The sequence below is a fragment of the Gouania willdenowi genome, chromosome 14 (genome assembly GCF_900634775.1).
Source record: "Gouania willdenowi chromosome 14, fGouWil2.1, whole genome shotgun sequence".
In the NCBI taxonomy this organism is placed as follows: Eukaryota; Metazoa; Chordata; class Actinopteri; order Blenniiformes; family Gobiesocidae; genus Gouania; species Gouania willdenowi.
This window is the reverse complement of record NC_041057.1, coordinates 24635192-24655956: the sequence shown is the minus strand read 5'-3', so window position 1 is coordinate 24655956 and position 20765 is coordinate 24635192. Positions and strand designations below refer to the sequence as shown.

The 20765-nt window shown below is 41.1% G+C and overlaps 1 protein-coding gene across 11 annotated transcripts in view; it reads right to left on the bottom strand.

Moving 5' to 3' along the window:
• tspoap1 (TSPO associated protein 1) overlaps positions 1 to 20765 on the bottom strand; it is a 123950-nt gene that overhangs the window by 14565 nt on the left and 88620 nt on the right. For 8 of the 11 annotated variants that reach the window (XM_028466236.1, XM_028466237.1, XM_028466239.1 and 5 more), the window contains 8 exons: positions 19537 to 20412; positions 17956 to 18107; positions 17394 to 17846; positions 16769 to 17158; positions 12215 to 12355; positions 10780 to 11595; positions 8409 to 8505; positions 4253 to 4395 (listed from right to left, as the gene is read on the bottom strand). In XM_028466236.1, the coding sequence (XP_028322037.1) occupies positions 4253 to 4395; positions 8409 to 8505; positions 10780 to 11595; positions 12215 to 12355; positions 16769 to 17158; positions 17394 to 17846; positions 17956 to 18107; positions 19537 to 20412 (3068 nt within the window). Of the gene's footprint in view, positions 1 to 4252; positions 4415 to 8408; positions 8506 to 10779; positions 11596 to 12214; positions 12356 to 16768; positions 17159 to 17393; positions 17847 to 17955; positions 18108 to 19536; positions 20413 to 20765 lie in introns of those variants that run through there. The other 3 variants (XM_028466244.1, XM_028466243.1, XM_028466245.1) reach the window with 3 other exon arrangements.

The window sequence follows — 20765 nt, the reverse complement described above, 5'->3', positions numbered from 1 at the left end:
AAAACTCATACGTGCCTTAGTGGTGTATTATTTTACTGGTGCAGCACTCCAGTTTCACAAAAATACCATTGAACATCTAAACTGCTCATTGTGCTTCAACACAGCAATTATCCCTCTTTTAATGCTTTGACGTGCGTTTGTTTCCCTGTGCACTGATCTGATGTTGACATTAACAGTTGTTTATCAATAAAAGCAGGCTAAAACAAACATAAATATGTCATTTGTCAGTTTCACTTTTGCTTTGTCGGGTTCTGGTCAAAGCTTAAATAAGGTTCATACCATAAATTGTCTTTGTTTAAAAGCAAATTGGTACCACAAAAAGCCATAAAAAACATTTGTCTCTCTTTTTCTTTCTCCTTGTCCTCCTCTGCACCTGCTCATTCATTCTCCATTTTTTTTTGGTCGACGAATCGCTACGTGTGCCATAGTCTTGGTCCGCCAACCATTTTCTTGGTTGACTACAAATGTAAATGGCACCCAGCAATGCTGTGTATAACAGTTAAGTACGTGTCGGTTATATCTCATTATTATTATATCATTAATTACATATTTTATTTTTTTTTTAAACTTTTTATTTACAATTTTATATTACATGGACAACAAGTAAGAAAAAATAAATAAGTAAATAAAAAAAAAAATATATATATATATATATATATATATATAAAAATAAAAAAAAAAATAAAAAATAATAATAATAATAATAATAATAATAATAATAATAATAATAATAATAATAATTTTAAATAAATAATTAAAGAAAAAGAAAATAAATAAATTAGGGGGGTAGTGTGAAGATTCAGTCCTTTATCCTGTAATGGATCCATTTTGTCCAGCGTTTCCCAAATTGTCTCGACTGGTTTCTTAGATAATGAGTCCATTTCTCCATTACGTATATTTCCTCCAGTGTATTTGTCCATTGAGTCACTGTTGGTGGGTCAACTTTCATCCAGTTTTTGGTAATATTCTTTCTCGCTGCAATTGTCATTATTTTAAAAAGATAGATATCACTTTTGGAGATGACTTCAACCGGTACAAGGCCAAGGTAAACGACAGGGTCCACAGGTATAGTACAACACAGTACATCTCCCATTACTTGGATAACTTCCCTCCAAAATTCTTTTATTTTTGGACATAACCAGAAGATGTGTGAGTGGTCAGCATCTGCTTGCCCACAGCCCCTCCAGCACAGCTGTTCACATTTCAGTGTTCTCTTTAAAATTTGTGGTGTTATAAAGAAACGTACAAGGTTCTTCCAGCCAAATTCCCGCCATCTCCTTGAGCTGGTGGAGGTGTGCTGCGTATCGCACATGCTGTACCACTCATCCACAGATATTGTCATGTTTAACTCCCTTTCCCACTTTTGTTTTATATAAAAAGTGTTGGATCCATTTTGTTTTAGGCTTTTATACAGTTTTGAGACTATCTTAAAGGGAGTGGCTTTGTATGCTTGTATTATGATTTCTACTAATTCGTTTCCTGCTGAAAGCTCTTTTCTGATTTCAGTATCAAAAAAATTTCTTATCTGTAGATATCTATAGAAATCGCCATTTTCTAAATCAAATTCTTTTTTAAGTTTGTCAAATGATTTTAATGTTTTAGGTGTTTTATCTTCCATCATTGTGCATAACGCAGTTATCCCTTTATCTCTCCATTTATTAAAAGTATCATCTATGTTTGCTGTTGTGAATCGAAGTGTTTGGGAAGGCCAGATTAGTAGTTTAGAGTCATTTTCCAAGTTATATTTTTTCCTTATCATTTTCCATAATTTTAGTGTGTGTTCTACAATACCATTAGCACCCATTAATTTTATTTCTGTCTCACCTATCAGGGTTTGTGGTTGGGATTGGCCCATGTTTAACTCAATTTGTTTCCATTTAGCCTGATAATCTGGAGAACACCAGCAGACAATATATCTCATCTGAGCAGCTAAATAATACTCCTTCAGGTTTGGTAGTGACAGTCCACCTCTATCTTTGTTCATATGTAAAGTTGTGAATTTAACCCTTGGTTTCTTTCTTGCCCAAATAAATTTTGAGATTTGTTTATTCCAGGCTATAAATTGAGATTCTGGTATCTTGATTGGTAATGCTGAAAAAAGAAACAATAACCTTGGCAGCACATTCATTTTTATAGTTTCAATTCTAGCGCTGAAATCTAAGGATAGTGCCGTCCATTGTGATAAGTCATTTTGTATTTTGTCATTTATTTTAGTGTAGTTTGTTTCATAAAGTTTGTTTGTGTCTTGTGTAATCCAAGTTCCCAGATATTTAATTGAGTTTGTTTCTTTTTTCAGTCTGTATTCTTTCCTTATCGCCTTCTTTATAGACGTGTTGATTGAGAGTATTTGTGTTTTAGAGATATTTAGAGAGTAACCTGAGAGACAGCCGAAATCATTTAACGTTTCCATCACTTTAGGGAGTGTCTCATTAGGGTTTTGAAGGTATAAAATTACGTCATCAGCAAAAAGTCCAATTTTGTGTTCCTCTTTAGCTAAATTGATTCCATTTATATCTTTATGTTGTCTAATGGCCTGGGCCAGGGGCTCTATGAATATTGCGAAAAGAGTAGGACTTAAGCAACAACCCTGGCGAGTACCTCTCTACAGTCTAAAATTATTTGTAAGGTGTCCGTTGATTTTAATTCTAGCAGTTGGTTCACTATACAGTGCCTGAATGCACTTGTTGAATTTGGTGTTGAAGCCCATTCTTTCTAGTACGTTGCTTAAAAATTTCCAGCTCACTTTATCGAAGGCTTTTTCAGCGTCTAGACTCATCACTGCTGCACTGATTTGCTCTTTGTTAATATGTTCTATTATATTTAAAGTTCGTCTTATATTATCTTGAGTTTGGCGCCCTTTAATAAAGCCTGCCTGGTCTTCGTCTATTAAATCAGGTAGAAAGTGTTCTAATCTTTTTGATAAAATTGATGTAAATATTTTATAGTCAACATTCAACATTGATATTGGGCGGTAAGATTCACAGTATTCCTTGTTTTTACCCTCCTTGGGAATAACAGAGATGGTAGCCTCTTTCCAAGATGGTGGAATTTCTGCCTTATCTAGTGTCCAATTGAAGGATTTCAACATAACCGGTGCAAGGGTCTCCTTAAAGATTTTATACCACTCATTTGGAAAACCATCACTCCCGGGGGTTTTGTTATTTTTCAAATGTGTGATGGCTCTATGTATTTCCTTTAGTGTTATAGGGGCTAATAATTTATTGTTTTGCAAAGTTCCCAATGAAGGGAGATCAAGAGCAGATAGATATTTCTTTATTTCCATTTCATCAACTTGTTTTCCCTCTGAATATAAAGATTTATAGTAATTTCTGAATATTTCATTAATTTCTTCTGGATCAAATAGTTCATTTTTAGTTTCGGGTTCTCTAATTTTATGTATTGAGTTCCGTATGTGTTTTGCTCTAAGTTGTATTGCCAGGATCTTGGTCGCCTTTGGTCCTGATTCGTAAAAGGTTTGCTTTATATATCTCAGTTTTTTTTCTATGTCTTCATCCTGAATGTCCTCAATTTGTTTTTTAATTTCCCTTATCTGTATGTCTCGTTCTTTATTAGGACCCTCCTGCTGTTGTCTTTCTTTATCCCTTAGAGTGGTCTGTAGTTCATCATATTTTTCCTTTTTTTTTCGTTTTAAAAATACAGTTTTTGCTATAAGTTTTCCTCTCATTACTGCTTTAACTGTGTCCCACATTATGGTAGGTTTGGGGCTACCTTTCATGTTGTTTTCAATACAGTCAGAAATTTCTTTTTGGATTTCCTTTATTACATCTTCGCTGTTCAGAATACCAAGATTTAATCTCCATAAAGTGTTCTTAGGCTGATTTGTTAAATGTAATTTTAAATATATTATATTGTGGTCAGAAATATCTGCTGTTCCTATTGAGCATTCTTTCACCCGGTGTCTATCTGTGAGATTAATCAGGAAGAAGTCAATCCTGGAATGTACTCGATAAGTGGCTGAGTAGTGTGTAAAGTCTCTTTCTCGTTCATGCATGTTTCTCCAAATATCACAAATTAATATTAATATCCAAATGTGATATTAATTACATATTTTATGATTACCAGTATATGAAAAATTATGAGCACATAGGAGACCACTCTGTGTATTTTAAAATTATGTTCATTAATTTATTAATAGTAATTGATTTCTGGCTCTCATTTTCCTGTTTGTATGGTGGATGGGGCTATAATGGATCTTTGATGTAAAACATGTGGGAGCTGTTTGATAACGTACTTTGATGATCTGTCCTTCCCTGAAAGGCAGCTCCTCCTCAGCAGCATCAGGATTGGGTGACATGCTGACAGGATCGTATGGAAAAAGGGCCACAAAGATGCGCATTTCGCCATCATCTTTTTTCTTTGTTGATTCACTGTTGCCTGAGGACAAAAACACAAACTGCCAAGTTTTTGACACAAGGTTAATATTGTGAACAAGAGCACTCGGAGAGTGCAAACCTCCACCAATATTGTTATCTGAATGTTATCCGGATCATGGTACCATTACATAACATTTTAAAGGGTTGGAAGAAATTTCCTTTCCAATTCATAATGATACAATAGGTCCAAATTTATGGGTACCCACATTTCTTCTGAAAAATCACAATGAATTGCAGAACCCGTATTCGATGCGGATGAAACTCTGTGGGGTCATTGAAGAACGAACTCAATATAACTGAGTCAAATTTCATAAAGATTGGTGAATTACAAATTGAGATATACATTTTATGCATGGGATTTCTCTATTTTTGAAACTGATCCAGAATTAGTATATTGATCAAGATTTCCCACAAAATTAAATGCAATCTTCAATAGTGTAGGGTCTATCTTTGGTTAAAATTTGATCAAAATTACTTAATCCTGCTAAGAAACAAACAATCAAATAAATGCCAGTGAAAATACAGTATGACCTTCTTGGCAAAGGCAATAAACACAAGGTTGACCATGCCAACATTTCTAATATCTAACATACATAATGCTCTTTGGGTTTGATAATTTTCTAAACAAAATTTTGTAACAATTGTGAACTCATGAGAAGCTCTACCTAGCTTAGACTGAATTTGGAAAATAACTTAAACTCCAACTTAAAGCTGTAGTATGTATGTTTCTGGGCTTCATTTGGTCAAAAAATTCCTATCAACCTTTTAGTTTATTGTAATTTAAAGTGTTCTGAGATAACACTGGACCTCTGGAATTAGTCTTGGCTCTGTATTCAAGTGGGAGGCTATTTTTCAGTCAATCAGAGATCTTTTTACAAAGTGCTCCTTCCTTCCCTCACTGTCTCAAATCCACCGGCATTCCCTTAAACGTGCACAACTGTGTAGCTATTTGCAGTGCCTTTTTTGCTAAATCTGGAGACTTTCTAAGTGCTCTTACCAACTTTTTTCTCAAAAGTGACTTGCGACAAATCTAGCAAATTTTTCTTGAGTTATTGGAGAAAATTTCCAGTATTCCACATGATATTGCCTCACTCCGCAAGACATTGAATGTCGGCTAGGTTAGGAACTTTCTGTGTAAACTCCAAAATAAAGTATTTGCCTTATTTTTACAACAACTTTTTAATCGCTAAGTACACCAAAAGGGTGTTGTGAAGTCCCTTCAGCAGTGTTTTTGGGGAATAACAAGAAACCACGATAAGAAGGAAATAAAAACACTTCCATGCATCCATCTACAGGAATACACATCCCACAATGCAATGCACAAAACTTCTGTTAATGTAAACAGATGGGAGTGTTTGAGAAGGTTTGAGTGCTCGCCTCTTCCTGTAGCTGATCCCAGCTTTAGACAATTTCTAAAGCAAAATCAAAAGTGTCAGGCTCCTCAAAACAAACAGGTGTCCAGAACAAATGACACTGATGTTGGTCGGACCATGCCAACAAGCTCTCCTCAGTTTTACTGCAAAAATCAGTATCCCCTAGTCAGTTGGGAATTAATAGTGACTTCCTGATTGTTGCTACACCCACCAGTAATGTATCTTTCCCCCTTTTTGCACAGAAATCCGATGGAATATCAAACTTTTCGGTGCCTTGTATGCATGTAAACAAGAGAAGTGTTACATCACTTCCACTTTTTAAGCCATTTCTGTTGGCACCAAAATTTGTGAGACAATTTGAGACAAAAATCATTGGTTTATCATAACAGTGTACAAATATATATGTTTAATGTTAAATTAGTTATCATACCTTGTGTACTTTATGAAAAGTATAGGTTGTGTTGGTGGTGGCAGCACAGACACTTTACTATGGAGCATCCACAAGCTGTGTGTTTGACCAGCACAAGCATGTCCTTAAAAGAGGTAATCAAGCGAAGGCACTGATCCTAAGCTGTGAGCCCTTGTGTCATAGCAGAATAGAGAATGGTGTTTGACCAACTCTCTGACTTAATCCGATAATGTTTAGTCAAAAAAGAGCTCAATCCAGCCAGAAGCCATTCTTTACATGTACTTTAAGTTGCATAGCGCACACACTCTGCTTTCTATATGACAACGAGAGACAATATTGAAGAGCTGAAGTGAGGCTTAAAGCTGCACTCATGTCTCTATCCCATTAGTGAGATTCAGCCCATCTGTGACAATAGTCACAGCCAGTTAGCTTAAACATTTTCATGTCATCACAGGTTTTCCAAGGGAAAGAGAAACTGAAGTTTATTTGCTCCCTTCCTCTATATGTTTGTACTTTTGAAATTATTACAGTCACTGTGCCTCCATGGACATACACAACATGAAGGGATGTTCATCACAAGAACAACTGACAGAAATAAGATGTATAACAGGAGAGCTAGAAATAGGCACTCAAATGATCAGAGGACAGAGGTTTGTTTTGGTTTTTTTGCTGGCTAATCAAGGGTACTAATTTAATATCTGTCACTTCTTTCTGTCATGACAAACCACTTTGCTTTAAGCCTGCTCTCAGTTTAGCAGCCTCTCGCTCTCTGCCACAGCGTTCTCCACCCCCTCTCCTCCCTGCACTAGGTGCTAATCTGACTACCTTCATGTGAGAGACAGGAAGCCTTGCCAATGAAACCACAGCTCTGTCGGTGTGGCCTCGTACAGTTCCTACGTTACAGCTTGTATTTAAATCAAGACAACGGATCACTTCAGTGGCCACGGTTACATGATGTTTTTTAAATTTTCTCTTTAATTTTCTCTATTCCGAATTAAATCATTCGGATTTAAAGTGCTCTGCTTCATGTCTACATGGAAATGATAATTCCCGAACAAGGTTTACATGGAAAACTGGTTTGTTCGGCTTTAGATAATCCCGCTTTAGGTCTGGGGGTTGGGAAGACTCTGATTGGACAGGGGGAGAACGTGACGTATCACGTCAATCACGTCTATCAGGAAAACCACGCATGAGAATTGTTTTCACCTTTAATTTGAAGCAGCAGCTCGACAATAACACATGGTTTCAGTTTGGACCGCGGAACGGAAAAGAGATAGGAACTAATCACCGGTAAAAAAAAAAGAAAAAAAAAAGAAGCCCAGTAAAACCTTGGAAAACAGTCACCAGGAATAAATAGTTGCTCCTTGGTAAAGATAGTAGCTCTAACAACAGGTGAAATGATAAACTGATGATATTACAGCCTGTACATGCAGTACGGGGATGCATTTACTCCGCCTCTGGATTCTTGTGCCAGCTGTTCGGTGAAGTCTGTTCCGTTTACCGTGTTTACCGAGGTCCGTGTGTGTTTAATAAGTCCGTGTGTGTCCGTGTGAAAGTCTGCATGTTTATGCCTCTTTCCATCCACTCTTTTCATTATATCTATATCTTTTAAGGCTCTTATTAAATAGTCTAGGCTGGAGTCTCGGCCACCGCCATCTTGGATTATGTTGTCACCCGCGCGTCATCGCTGCAAGTTGCGCAAGCGCAGAACAACACAAATTTACTTAAGCGGAATTAGGCAAGCGAAGTGTTTACAAGAAAGAGGAACAATCTAATTCGGAATTAAAAATGGAATAAACCAGCCACTTAATTCGTAATTAACTTTAATTCGGAATTAAATTAGCATTAGGAATTTTGTGTTTACATGGTCAGGTTAAAGAGGAATTAACTTGTATTCCGCTTTAAAGAGGAATTAAAGCTCCCATGTAAATGTGGCCAGTGACAAAAGTAAAGTTGACAACTGTTTCTTCATTATACAAGACAACTATTTGATTACAGGTAAGATCAAATTGTCATCATTACTAGCTTGAGAAAAATGTTTACTGGAAAAATATCATAAATTATGTTTGAACAGCTCATTTGAATTTAAATCACTAATAGAGCTTCCATTGTGTTCAATTGTTTTCATTTCAGTAAAAAAAGAGAAACACATAGTTATTACAGTTTTAACTTATCAATTTAGATTGGGGAGAAAAACCTTTGTTGCAAAAGTTAAAAAAAGGAAGAGGAAACCTTTGTGTTGTCTGGATGGCAAGGATGCTGCTTTACAGGAGAGCTCGATCTGACCTGCCCATGATAGACCTGCTTCAACTGGAGCAGCTTGGCTTGGCTGTGAATAGAAAAGAGGAAAAGTTCAGCATTGGACAGGGAAAAAGAGGAAAACATGTAAAAATTAAGCTTTAAAAAGTAAATATTTAATATATCTTGTCTTGTTTTCAAACACAAATGAACCCAGCAAAGTCTGTATGAAGAAAAATGTCTTCTTTAATAGCTTTGATTTTAAGCTATTAAAAGAAAAACAGACACAAATTAACATTAACATTATGTTAACATGCATAAAGCTGGGTTCACACCTGCATGCCACTCAGAATTGGACTTTATGAGATTTCTTTACAGCAGAGATGGGCAAATTTTATCATAGCAGGGTCACAAAAAAGCAATTGATTTGATCCAAGGGGCCACATTATCAACATTAATGTCAGCATTTAAAATAATAATGACATATCTCAGCATACGTGACAGAACAAAGCGTTTGTGTATTTTAGTTTTCATTGTACATATTTTATTTTGTGAGCATTTTCTTGGTCTTTATGTGTTTTTTGGGAATCATTTTAGCGTTTCTTTCAATCTTCTTTTTTGTCACTCACTGTATTTTTGTTGTTTTGTATTTTGGTGCCATTTTTTTGTTGTTCTATTTATTTTTGTGTATATTAATAGTCATCTTATGGTTGTTTTTTGAATAATTTTGTGTATTTGATCTGTTTTGTGCATTTTTGGAGTAATTTTGTGTGTTACTTAACACACTACTACTACACATTAATAAAGTGAGGTCTAAATATGGCACCCGAGCTGTCAGTTGCCCTGTCAGGGCATGTAAACAGATGGGATAGTGGTAATATTAAAGTGTAGGTACACCCTAAAACCAATTTATTCTGCTGAATACATATATGATTAAGTATGAAGTAACAGTTTATTGATCCTTGTCCCACTCTTCACACTTTAGTCAAATTATGTAACTGTAGTGTTTTTGATTGTAAAACGTCAAAGTGACTGCCCTCTATGGCTTAAACGCCGGCTATTGCAATTGAATTTTGCCATTGGCTGAGATTAGATCAGTGATGCCTTTTTGAACCAGCACTGTTGGCCCCGTCTTCTCCAAAAGAATTGGAGGAGGGACTGGTTTCCTCAGTGAGCATTGACTGACAGCTGCATGTGGAAATGCGTAGCGCTGTGGAAGCGGGGCTGCTGGGACTTGGCCATGCTTAACTACTCTAGGAACAATGCCCATAATCTAGGCATTTTTTAAATTTCCCCCACTTGGCAGGTCAGCAAACACCTGGGAGTGTACTTGCACTTAACATTAATAGCAGTGGTTCTCAAGTTTCTTCTGTTGAAGAATTACACATTTTCAGCCCCCATTGCAAAAAGAATTTCAATGAAATGTCAACAAAATGGGTACAAACATTTTTGACATTATTTAACAAGTACAAACCTTTCTTCTTCAAAACTCGTAAAAAAATAACATAAAATGTAAAATCCTACATTTTAGAACAGTATTAAAAAAATTCTCTAAGTGCAAAGCATATTTATCTGTTTTCCATGCTAAATTTTCAGCAAGGCCATTCTTGCGTCCCCCTGTCATTGGGAACCACTGATTTATGGTTTGGCCGGACATTGCAAAATTGCAAATTGTGTGTGCTAAGAAAAGAAACTTTACTTGGTTAGGTCTTATTTGCTAATGATATAATGAAACAATTTATTGCAAGTTTGCAAACATTGTCCAAATTCTCCTGAGGTGACAACACGTTTTTATTTTTGTTGTTTGTCTTATAACCTGAAAATCACGTTTGGTTGGTTTTTTTGGCCACAAAAGAAAATTCTTTCTGCATTTTTGTGTATTTATTTGCAATGTTGGAATATTAAAGAGCTTTTATTATGCAAAAAGACAAAAAATGGTGCTGCTCAGGAAAACTTTCACTTGGACAAATAGTAGGTGTATGAACTCAGCCTTAAACAAGATTTGATTGAGAAATAGTGTGCAAAAGAGACATGGAGTTATTAGAGACACAAGGAGGAGATAGCCTGTGGTCTTCAAAATGAAATTAAATTTCTGGTGGAACTTTCTGCTTCAAGCATTCAAACGTCTGTCTCTGCAAAACAACTGTTTTCTAATTGTCTTTCCAATGGTAAAAAGGCTGCAAAATGCACTACCTGACCTCCCTCTCTTAAGTCACAGATGATGAGGAAAGTAGCCTATTGAAAGGTGGAATTACAGTATAGGCTATCCACTAAAGGACTCAGAAGGGGTAAATCCACACAGTGATGGGGTAGATTAGAGGGCAAGAAGAACACAACTACTGCTGCTGGTCGCAGTAAGCTTTACCAGGAGATCAGCCTTTGGTCTTCGACGGTGAGGAGTTTTGCTCTGTTCCACTTGTGCTCCCTCCACCCACCATTCTGAGCTCATCTGTTCCACAACCACCTCTCCTGAGTTGTACTCCTCGGTTCCGTCATTGTCATCTGCACCGTACTCCACATCAACCTCCAACTGGCGACTGACAGGTGACCTCAGTGTGTGAACTGTTTTGCTGATGGGGTAGGATCTAGGCGGGGTGAAGCCATGACTAGAATTGGTTAGCATGGCAGCAGTCATCTGACTCCTTAACATAGCCTCCCTCCTAAGGCGGTCCCCAAGCCCTCGCAGCAGTCCTCTGTCTTTGCTGTGGGGGGTCATCTGGTTTGGGCAGCAAGTCGAGACTTGCCTGCTGTTGGGACCCTCATACAAGCTAACGTCCTCTTCTGGATATCTGATGGTGTCCACCGAGTCAGCGTAGTGCACCCTGTGCTGTGTCTTAGGCTTGGCCTGCACAGGTCCTTGTCTAGATAAATACTCTTTGTTTTGGTATCTGGGATCCCTGGTGAAGTGATGGTGAGAGGAAATGTTTGTCAATGGGTTTGGTAGATTATGAAGCCAATGCTGGGCAGCATGTTTTGGGTGCTCGGTGTTGCGGAGGTGAAGGTTAGTGGAAATTGGTTGAGGTTGACCTGAGTGGGATAAAAGCTCTTCATGCAGGCTGTCTTCCTCTTCAGTCACCTCGGGAATGCTAAACAGCTGGTTACTGCAGTAGACCTGTGTGGGCAAGCTGATGATCCTCTCAACAACATCCTTCTCACTGTCTGGTGTCTCACTCTTGTACAACTGTTCGACCCATGGTTTAAAGTAAGCAAGAATAAATAATCGAAAATGGAATTACAATATTTGATTGATCAAAGGACATGCAGACAGAGTGGATGAAAACGAGGTCATGCAAAAGAGAGAACAAGACAAAGAGAAAAAGGAAGTGGAATTAGAATCAAACACAATCAAGAAAAAAATGGTCCAAACTCAACTATGACACACACTGAAAGATGCAGATATCGCAACAAAAGCAAAACTTATAGACTGTAAAATACTAAGATTTTGCGATCACAGCATTCAATCTCTTAAATGGGACAGCCATGATTTTAAAAAAAAGAAATTGAAAACCTTTACAAATATGTTGGTATTAGGTAAGCATGATCTTGATACAGCATGTCATTGTTTTATAGGCTAAAAGTGGACAAAAACCATTATCCCCCCAAACATTTAATTAATGCCTCCTAATAAAATAATAAATCAACATTAAAGGTTTAAAGACATCAAAACATCCTATTAAAAAAAGTCAATGAATTATTTAAAGACAGGACAGCTTCAAATGGTCTACATTTAAATGAGTTAAACAAAATGTTCAGAAAAGGGATCAGTGAAGAGCATGTTGCTTTACTCTGTTAGCACCTACTGAGTATCCCCTGGCTTGTGTTTCTCCAAGACGATCAGAATAAAGATCCTCCTCTTCCTCTTCCAGGATGTCCGAAAGGTCTGAACGGCTGATGTCTCCAAGGTAGTCTCTGGGAGGCTCCACAAGCCCTCTAGCATAACCCTTAGAAAAAGCCAATTAATGTTTGATTAGTCATTTTGGATTGTTATGTGAAACTCAGAGCTGTTGGAGTATTTTTATTTTTTTTTTAATCATGGTGTAGGCCTCATAGATCAATAAAAGTTAATTTGCTTCAAGCAACACCGTGTAACTTTTGGCCACTAGGGGTGCTAGACCTGCAACTTTCAAGACAGGCGCCCCTAGTGGCCACAAGCGCTGCAGCACTGTAGCAAATATCAACAGTCAGTCGTGCCAGTCTCCCTTGTCTTTTGATTGTATATGCAGACAGTAGTTGACCTGTAGGTTGAAGAAAGATCATCGACTCACTATTAAAAAAAAAAGTAAAGTTAGTTTTATGTAAGTAGGAATCTGTCGCTTGTGCAAAATGCCTGAAGGTGCGTTCACACCGAACGCGACTGAAGCGATTAGATTACATTCAAATCAATGTAAATGATGGAACCTCAAGTTATCCCCGCTCAAGCGAAGTAACTTGTGTGATTTGAGCGACTAGGTCAAGCGCAAACTTGTCGCTCAAAGTTAACATTTTTTTACTTTTCAAGCAACTTCAAACGATAACTCTACCATCCTTCAGTGTCTGTAGAGCCGCGGCAGCAGCACCTTCCTGCTCCCTCCTGTTACAGTGCAGACGGCTGCAGCGGTTAACTTCTAGAATAAGCCTACATTCTGAGTGAACTTATCCTTTAGTAACTTCGTAAGTTGATAATTGAAACCGTAAAAGCAGAGCTGTCTATGATAAGTGCTGTACACGTACGACCGGAGAAGAAGGAAAATGGTAAATGGTAAATGGACTTGATTTTATATAGCGCTTTATCACCACACTGAAGCAGTCTCAAAGCGCTTTACACATCAGCTCATTCACCCAATCACTCTCACATTCACACACCAGTGGGACAGGACTGCCATGCAAGGCGCTAGTCGACCACCGGGAGCAACTTAGGGTTCAGTGTCTTGCCCAAGGACACTTCGACACATAGTCAGGTACTGGGATCGAACCCCCAACCTCTCGATCAGAAGACGACCCACTACCACCTGAGCCACGGTCGCCCCTTGTGATCAAACCTGTGATCAAACCTCTCTCTCTCTGTCACCACTTCTACACACACACCCACACTGTTCCCAGTGTTAGTGGAGTGATAAACGATGGAGTGACCAAAAAGCACCACTATGTTCAAGCGACTCATCAAGGGCGATTGAAGCGCCTCCTTGGAAGCAGTTTTAAATATTTTGCTTGCCTCGACAATGGCCAAGAGTCAATCAGGCAAAAACATAGAAACAAAAGCTTTAGCTCCATGAGTATATCAAAGCCTGTGGTCACGTGACTGTCGTAAAGTGATACGTTCTCCAGGCATTCTCCAGGTCACATGACCTGACCAACGCTCTGAGCATTGATACTGTCAAGCACTGTATATTAGACTGAGGAATCATCACACTACAAGAAGTGCAATCATTATGAGACAGCAATGCATGTTTTGTTATTGCAAAAAATAAATTGATTTCTTTTATTGCTTAATTGTGACCATCACCAGCCCTCCTTAAGGAAGGGTAAGAAATCTTTTATTATAGGGAGGATATAAAAAGGGAGAGCAGTGTTACACCTAAGTGGAGGGGGTGGGGGGGGAGCAGGGAGGAGAGACGTAGGAAATAGAAAGGGTGGGGAAGAATAGATTATTTTACAGTGAGGGTGAGATATGAAGTTGTAGAACATATTGTACTTATTATGTTGTGTAATCAAGCCAGTATAGTGACAAGTGTGAAGCTTAGCTATAATGGTGGTGGCTGTGGACAGAGGAAATGAGTGAGTGGTAATACCTAAAGCAGGTATTTGGGATTAAAGTGTCTAAAGTTAAGCCCAGTATGAGTTTTATCCCACATCCCAAGGCGTGCCAGTGCATCGTAGACCAGTATATGTGCAAAAACCGCTACCGCAAACCCAGGAACTGGCCCGGGCACGCAGATGCAGCCAGGCCAGCAGAAAGAGCAGGGGCCAGGGAGCCCCAGGCCACCCCCCAAGCAGCCCCCCAGACATCCCCAAGATCCCAGGCCGAGAGGCAGCCACCGTCCCCCCCACACACATCCGAGGAAGCCCCAAGCAGCCACCCGGCACCGCACCCACAGGCATGGTAGGGCGCGGCCCGCACCACCCGTCCCGGAAGACCCCCGCCAGGACCGGCCCAGCCAGCCGGCCAGGCCCGCCGGACCCCAAGGGTACCACCGCAAGACAGGGAACCCCCTGAGGAATCATTTAAAAATAAATGCGTCAAGTCTTTATGTCACAAAGTCTGCGGTGTGGCTTTAAGAAAAAGATTATAATTGCTGCTCGAAAGTTTGTTTTGATCTCAAAAGAGCGATTTTCCTTTATTCTTACCGCAAATTCTCTGGCATAGTTACTTCCCAACACATTTCTGGGGTTTTCTCAGACTGACACTTGTATCAAAAATATTGGCGGATGTTAATTTTGGGGTTGATAAGGAAAGACCCAAATCCGGCAGAAATTGAGTGTGAGGCTATATCACGAGAAATACCTGAGACAAACTCCTCCATGAACCGCCACCTTAACGTGGTGGAGGGGTTTGAGTACCCGAATAATCCTGAGAGCTATGTTGTCGGGGGCTTAATGTCCCTGGTAGGGTCTCCCCTGGCAAACAGGTCCCAGGTGACGGGTCCGACTAAGAGCGGTTCAATAGCCATATATGAAAGACAAAAATCAAAGGCAGTTCACGTCGCCCGGATTGGCGCTACCGGGGCCCCACCTTGGAGCCAGGCCCGGGGTTGGGGCTCGAGTGCGAGCGCCTGGTGGCCGGGGCTTTGCCCACGGGCCCCGGCCGGTCAGAGCCCGAAAGGACGACGTGGGCCCGCCCTCCCGTAGGCCCACCACCCGCAGGAGGGATCATATGGGGCCGGTGCAGTGTGGATCGGGCAGTCGTCCAGGGCGGGGGCCTTGGCGATCTGATCCCCGGCTACAGAAGCTAGCGTTAGGGACGTGGAATGTCACCTCTCTGGCGGGGAAGGAGCCTGAGCTTGTGTGCGAGGTGGAGAAGTTCGGACTAGATATAGTCGGTCTCACCTCGACACATAACAAGGGCTCTGGAACCAGCCTTCTCGACAGGGGTTGGACTCTCTTCTACTCTGGAGTCGCCAATGGTGAGAGGCGCCGGGCCGGGGTGGCTATACTTCTTGCCCCCCGACTTAGTGCCTGTACGTTGAAGTTTACTCCGGTAGACGAGAGCGTAGCCTCCCTCCGCCTTCGGGTGGGGGGACGGATCATGACTGTTGTTTGTGCCTATGGGCCAAACAGCAGCTCGGAGTATCCACCCTTCTTGGATTCCTTAGAGGGAGTACTGGAGAGTGCTCCTTCTGGGGATTCCCTCGTTCTGCTGGGGGACTTCAACGCTCACGTTGGCAGCGACAGTGAGACCTGGAGGGGCGCGATTGGGAGGAACGGCCCCCCTGATCGGAACCCGAGCGGTGTTTTGTTGTTGGACTTCTGTGCTCGCCACAGATTGTCCATAACAAACACCATGTTCAAGCATAAGGGTGTCCATATGTGCACTTGGCACCAGGACACCCTAGGCCGCAGTTCGATGATCGACTTCGTAGTCGTGTCATCGGACTTGCGGCCGCATGTCTTGGACACTCGGGTAAAGAGAGGGGCGGAGCTGTCAACTGATCACCACCTGGTGGTGAGTTGGCTCCGATGGCGGGGGAGGATGCCGGTTAGACCCGGCAGACCCAAACGTATAGTGAGACCCAGGACACGCTGGAGAGACTATGTCTCTCGGCTGGCCTGGGAACGTCTCGGGGTCCCCCCGGAAGAGCTGGAGGAAGTGGCCGGGGAGAGGGAAGTCTGGGCCTCCCTACTGAGGATGCTGCCCCCGCGACCCGGAAACGGCTACGCGGGAGAAGATGGATGGGCTATATCACGAGAAATACCTGAGACAAACCCGGGAATACCTAGAACAAACTAGAACAAAAATGGTGTCAAGTGAACCACTGTCCTCCTAGTATGGTGAAGAAACAAGATATCAAGGTAAGAATCAAGGGAAAACACCTCTGTGCATCCATCTAAGTGACTCCACATCACACAATGCAATGTCAATAAGTGTTGGAGATCAAAACACACCTTTAAGCAGCAATTTCAACCTTTTACGTCTTTATTTTAAGCAAATGATCTTTAATTTATTTATCTTTGAGGCCTGCACTATATCTTTATCTGATGAAAAAATATAATCTCCAACAGCTTCAAGAATGAAAGAAACTAGATTAAAAAAGATAAATTAGAGTATCTCTAATAACTTGAAATGGGGACATAATGTAGTTCAATGTGTCAGATGTACTACTTCACTTAAATTCCAGTGAAAAAAGTGTGATTGGTGGCATCCATCAATTCCATCTCACCTGTTGCCCTACACTGTGCACTTGATCTTTTTCCGGTCTCAAGAACTCTTCGATAGACACCAGGCGGGTGTTCTCAATCTCATCTTCCACCTCAGAGTCCAGCGGCGATGTGCTGGGCGGTCGGAGGAGGTTTGTTTCTGGTGGGTTTAGGAGGTCCGTGATCATTAGTTTAGGTGGAGAAGGGATGCGCTCGGGGGTTGTGAGCTTGGCACTGGGGTCATCTATAAACTCTGTTATTGCAGGGAAAGGTTGGATCGTTCCGGGGCTGTCGGTGTCTCTGCCCTGGTCCAACACTGGAGCTGCTGACGCATGTGGCTGTTGTTGAAAGGATGATGGTACTACTACTGGAGATTTTTGAGGTATTGAGTTGATAGGAGAGGTCACATTAATCTGAAGATGAGAAAGATTTGGGAAAGTGTCATTTTGTTTGTGTAGATACCAAGTCAACATTTAACAATTGAGCTCCTGCAATTTCTATCCAACAGTTTATTTATTAAAAAACAAAACAAGCAATCATTGTCTTTGAGTTTATTTCTCAACCAATCACTATTTATAAAATGCTCATCTACAAAGTAAACACTGACTTTTGCTTATTATTAAAGAAGGACAAGAACATAGGCCGTACCACTGGAGTAATGGCAGGGACAACAGGTGATGTGGAAAAAGCAGCAGCAGCACATGAAGGGTTGGCCCAGGCATTCAAGTATGAGGCAGATGAAGGATTTTCTGAGTGGAGACCATGAGGCAGGTTGGCGGCAGCCTCCACTGTGAGGCCAGTGATCTGAGTGTCTGATGGCAGTACAGAGACTTTGGCAGCAGAGTTTCCGGAGGACCGTTTGGACAACACTAAACTGGGGCTCATTGGGGTGCATGTCAGGGCTGGCACCGCTGGGGCTCCAATGGCAGAGCCGCTCATGATGGCAGCCAGCTTAGAGGGCACATTAACTGACAAAGAGTCACAGGACTCGCTGTGGACAGATGTAGTGCGAACTGTAAGCGCTTGAGCAGCTTGCAATGAGTGGATCTGAGACGGCCCGAGCAAGACACTGCCTGCTGTCGGGGAAGACACCTCAAGCACCTTGAATAGACACACAATGATGCAGTTTTACAGGTAAATATTTCCAAACGTAATATCTTTGTATTTGCCCAATAATTAGAAATGTACACATCCAGCTTTAGATTCTTGCCTTTTTCTTGTCAGCATATATTGTGTATCCAGTCACACGCACTCCATTGGAGGTTCCTGCAGCATCTATGGTGACTGGTAGCCAGCTAACAAGGGCAATCCCAGGAGAAGGACCGCGCTCCAGCTGTACATCCAGAGGAGCATCGGGGGTACCTGAAGGCATCACAACACAGGCAACAGCAAGAACAATATAAAGTAATTTGTTTTATATTTTAAATCGAATAATTAGACATTTCAAACCACAGAGCTTATGGTAGATAAGATGACTGGTGCACAATCTCTAACTAGGCATCTAACTCTCTAAAAGGATCTAAAGAAACTTTTAAAACCTTATACCTGAATTCCCAGACTGAGGGCATGCAACTAAAGCAAATTTAAATGACCAATTAGTGTAGCAGCTCTCAAAAAACAACATATCATACAAAGTGAATGTGTAGAAAATGTATCTAGTACACAAAGGTCACTAATTCAGGTTTAGTAATTAATAAAGTAACATCAACGACTCCATTAGAGACAAGATCAGTAAATCAGGAAGTGTGTTTCGAGTGTGCCACAGTGCACACTCTAAACCAGTACTGTAAGAGAATGACAAAAAGAGACAGCAGGGCTCCTCACTAACTTTTCCAGTGGTGCCAACTGAGAAAGTTAGTCGCACCCTTTTTTCCTTTTTTTTCTTTTTTTTTATTTGAGCAGGGCTGGGGGGAATGTACAGCAGAGCCACGCATGCTGATGAATAAATGACTTAACTGGTGTACCGTAGCTTTGTATGAAGTAAAGATTCACAAAGACTCGAAATATAATTGCTAAATGTTTTCAGGTTTTAGTCTCAATATTACATTTTTTTCTGCAACAAGCAGTGGCTGAAATAACAGGTCATTTCTTTGTTTTTTTAGCTCCTTCACAATTTACTTCATGAATCTCATGTGTCTTTTATGTGACTATTACTAATATCTATCATTATTGTAAGAGCCATAATATACTGTAGGTGGCTGCTCACTTGTTTAGCTTCGTTAGTAATGGCTTATTGGTACTGGGAGTGTCACTGGGCGATCAATTAAGCAGAGGTGACTTATACAGGTGGGTTGTAAGCGAGGTGGAACATTGGATTGGAGTAAGCAGTGGGGCAAAACCCTTTGTTGACTGCAATTTGGAAGCACCTTGGACACAGTTGTGAATGCAACTTGGATGCACTTAATGATGCATTGTGGATGCACCCTGGATGCATTCCGACAGAGTTATTGGTCTTGGAGCCTGCAGAGAAATGTGCTAAGGTATGCATGCGTCAATCAATCACTCACCCGGCCTTAGCCCACAGTGGCAAGTTTGTTTTGGTTTTAATTTTGAAAGGAACAGCCACAACAATTATGATACTAAATCTGTAGATCTTCTCCAAAGTCCGTTCTACAGAACCAGCCTTGGACAGTTTTTAATCAGGTTCATAGGCCCAGTAATCAGGAACAAATTTTCTGTCTCACTCCGTAGTCATTTCTATTTCTGCTTTCAAAAGAAATGATAAGCAAATGCTTTTAACTGCATATTGTTTGATTGTTTTAAGTGCTCAAATAACAAAGTCAATACTGACCTGCCATCAGTGTGGTGAAAGTAATAGTAGTGCTTCTGTGTTCACGGCGCTCCACGGGTAACTCCCACGGTGTGCGGTGCGGCCGTGCCTCCAATTTGACCATGTACTGCAGGCTGGGTAACAGGTTATTCAGGCACAGAGAGTAGCAGCCAGCCTTCACCAGCTCACACTCCTCCTCGTTCAAGGACACTATGTGCACATAGTTACTGTTGCTGGGCAGCCAAGAGAGGTTGGCAGATGTGGCAGTGACCCTCTCCACACACAACTGTGTGGGTGCCACACAAACATCTCGACCGACCAACATACTGCAGCACAGTTGATCCGAGAGACCTTTCTCTGTCAGACTCTGAACTGATACTCGGTAGGCTTTGAGGTTTATGTCCAGCCGCTCCAGCACAGCTTTGGTCTGGGAACCAAAGGGCACATTGAGCCGCAGCTCCTGGTCCACATAAACATTATAGCTCCACACATTACCCCAGCCAGCCGGCACCAGCGGAGGGTCCCAGCCGATGATGATACTCTTGGCAAGCTGCTTGATAAGGGTGAGCTTTCGTGGGTAAGGCACAATGTCCACTCCCACCTCCTCCAAATCTAAGTCCAGGCCATTGGTGAGAGGGGCTGGGACAGCAAAGGCTGATGCTTGATCTGAAGGGGCTGCGGCAAGGCTGGAGGCAGTCAAGGCTTCTGTCCTTTCTGAGGCAATGACACCTGTGTGGAGGTGCTGCTGGTGGGTGGCACTGTGCAGGCTGCTGTCAAGCAGGGAGTTATGAGACATGTCCCCTGTCTCTGGGTGGTAAGTGCTCATCACATCATCATCTGATACACGATCTACAAAGTTAGAGGGAACCAGCCCTCTTTGTCCATCCATCAGCTCACCTAAGAACCATCATCCAATAAACAAAAATTAAAAGAGGAACATCATGATACACTTTCAAACAACCACATTATACTGAAGATATACAGTACCTTTATATAGGGGTGGGCTATAAGGAAAAAATATATATATATATAATCCTACTTTAAGCAGTCTTATGAACCTCTCATTTTTCAAAGACCTTTTCATTAATCACTAGCAGGACAACATCAACAATTTGTGCCACTTTTGACTTTTTTATTTATTAAGGCTGAAATGTGTGATAAAAATCTGTGGAGTTGCTTCTTTCAGGGCAGCTCTGAGTTGCTGAAAATGTGTAAATAGCACCGTGAGCTGCTGCGGAGCGGAGCAGCGA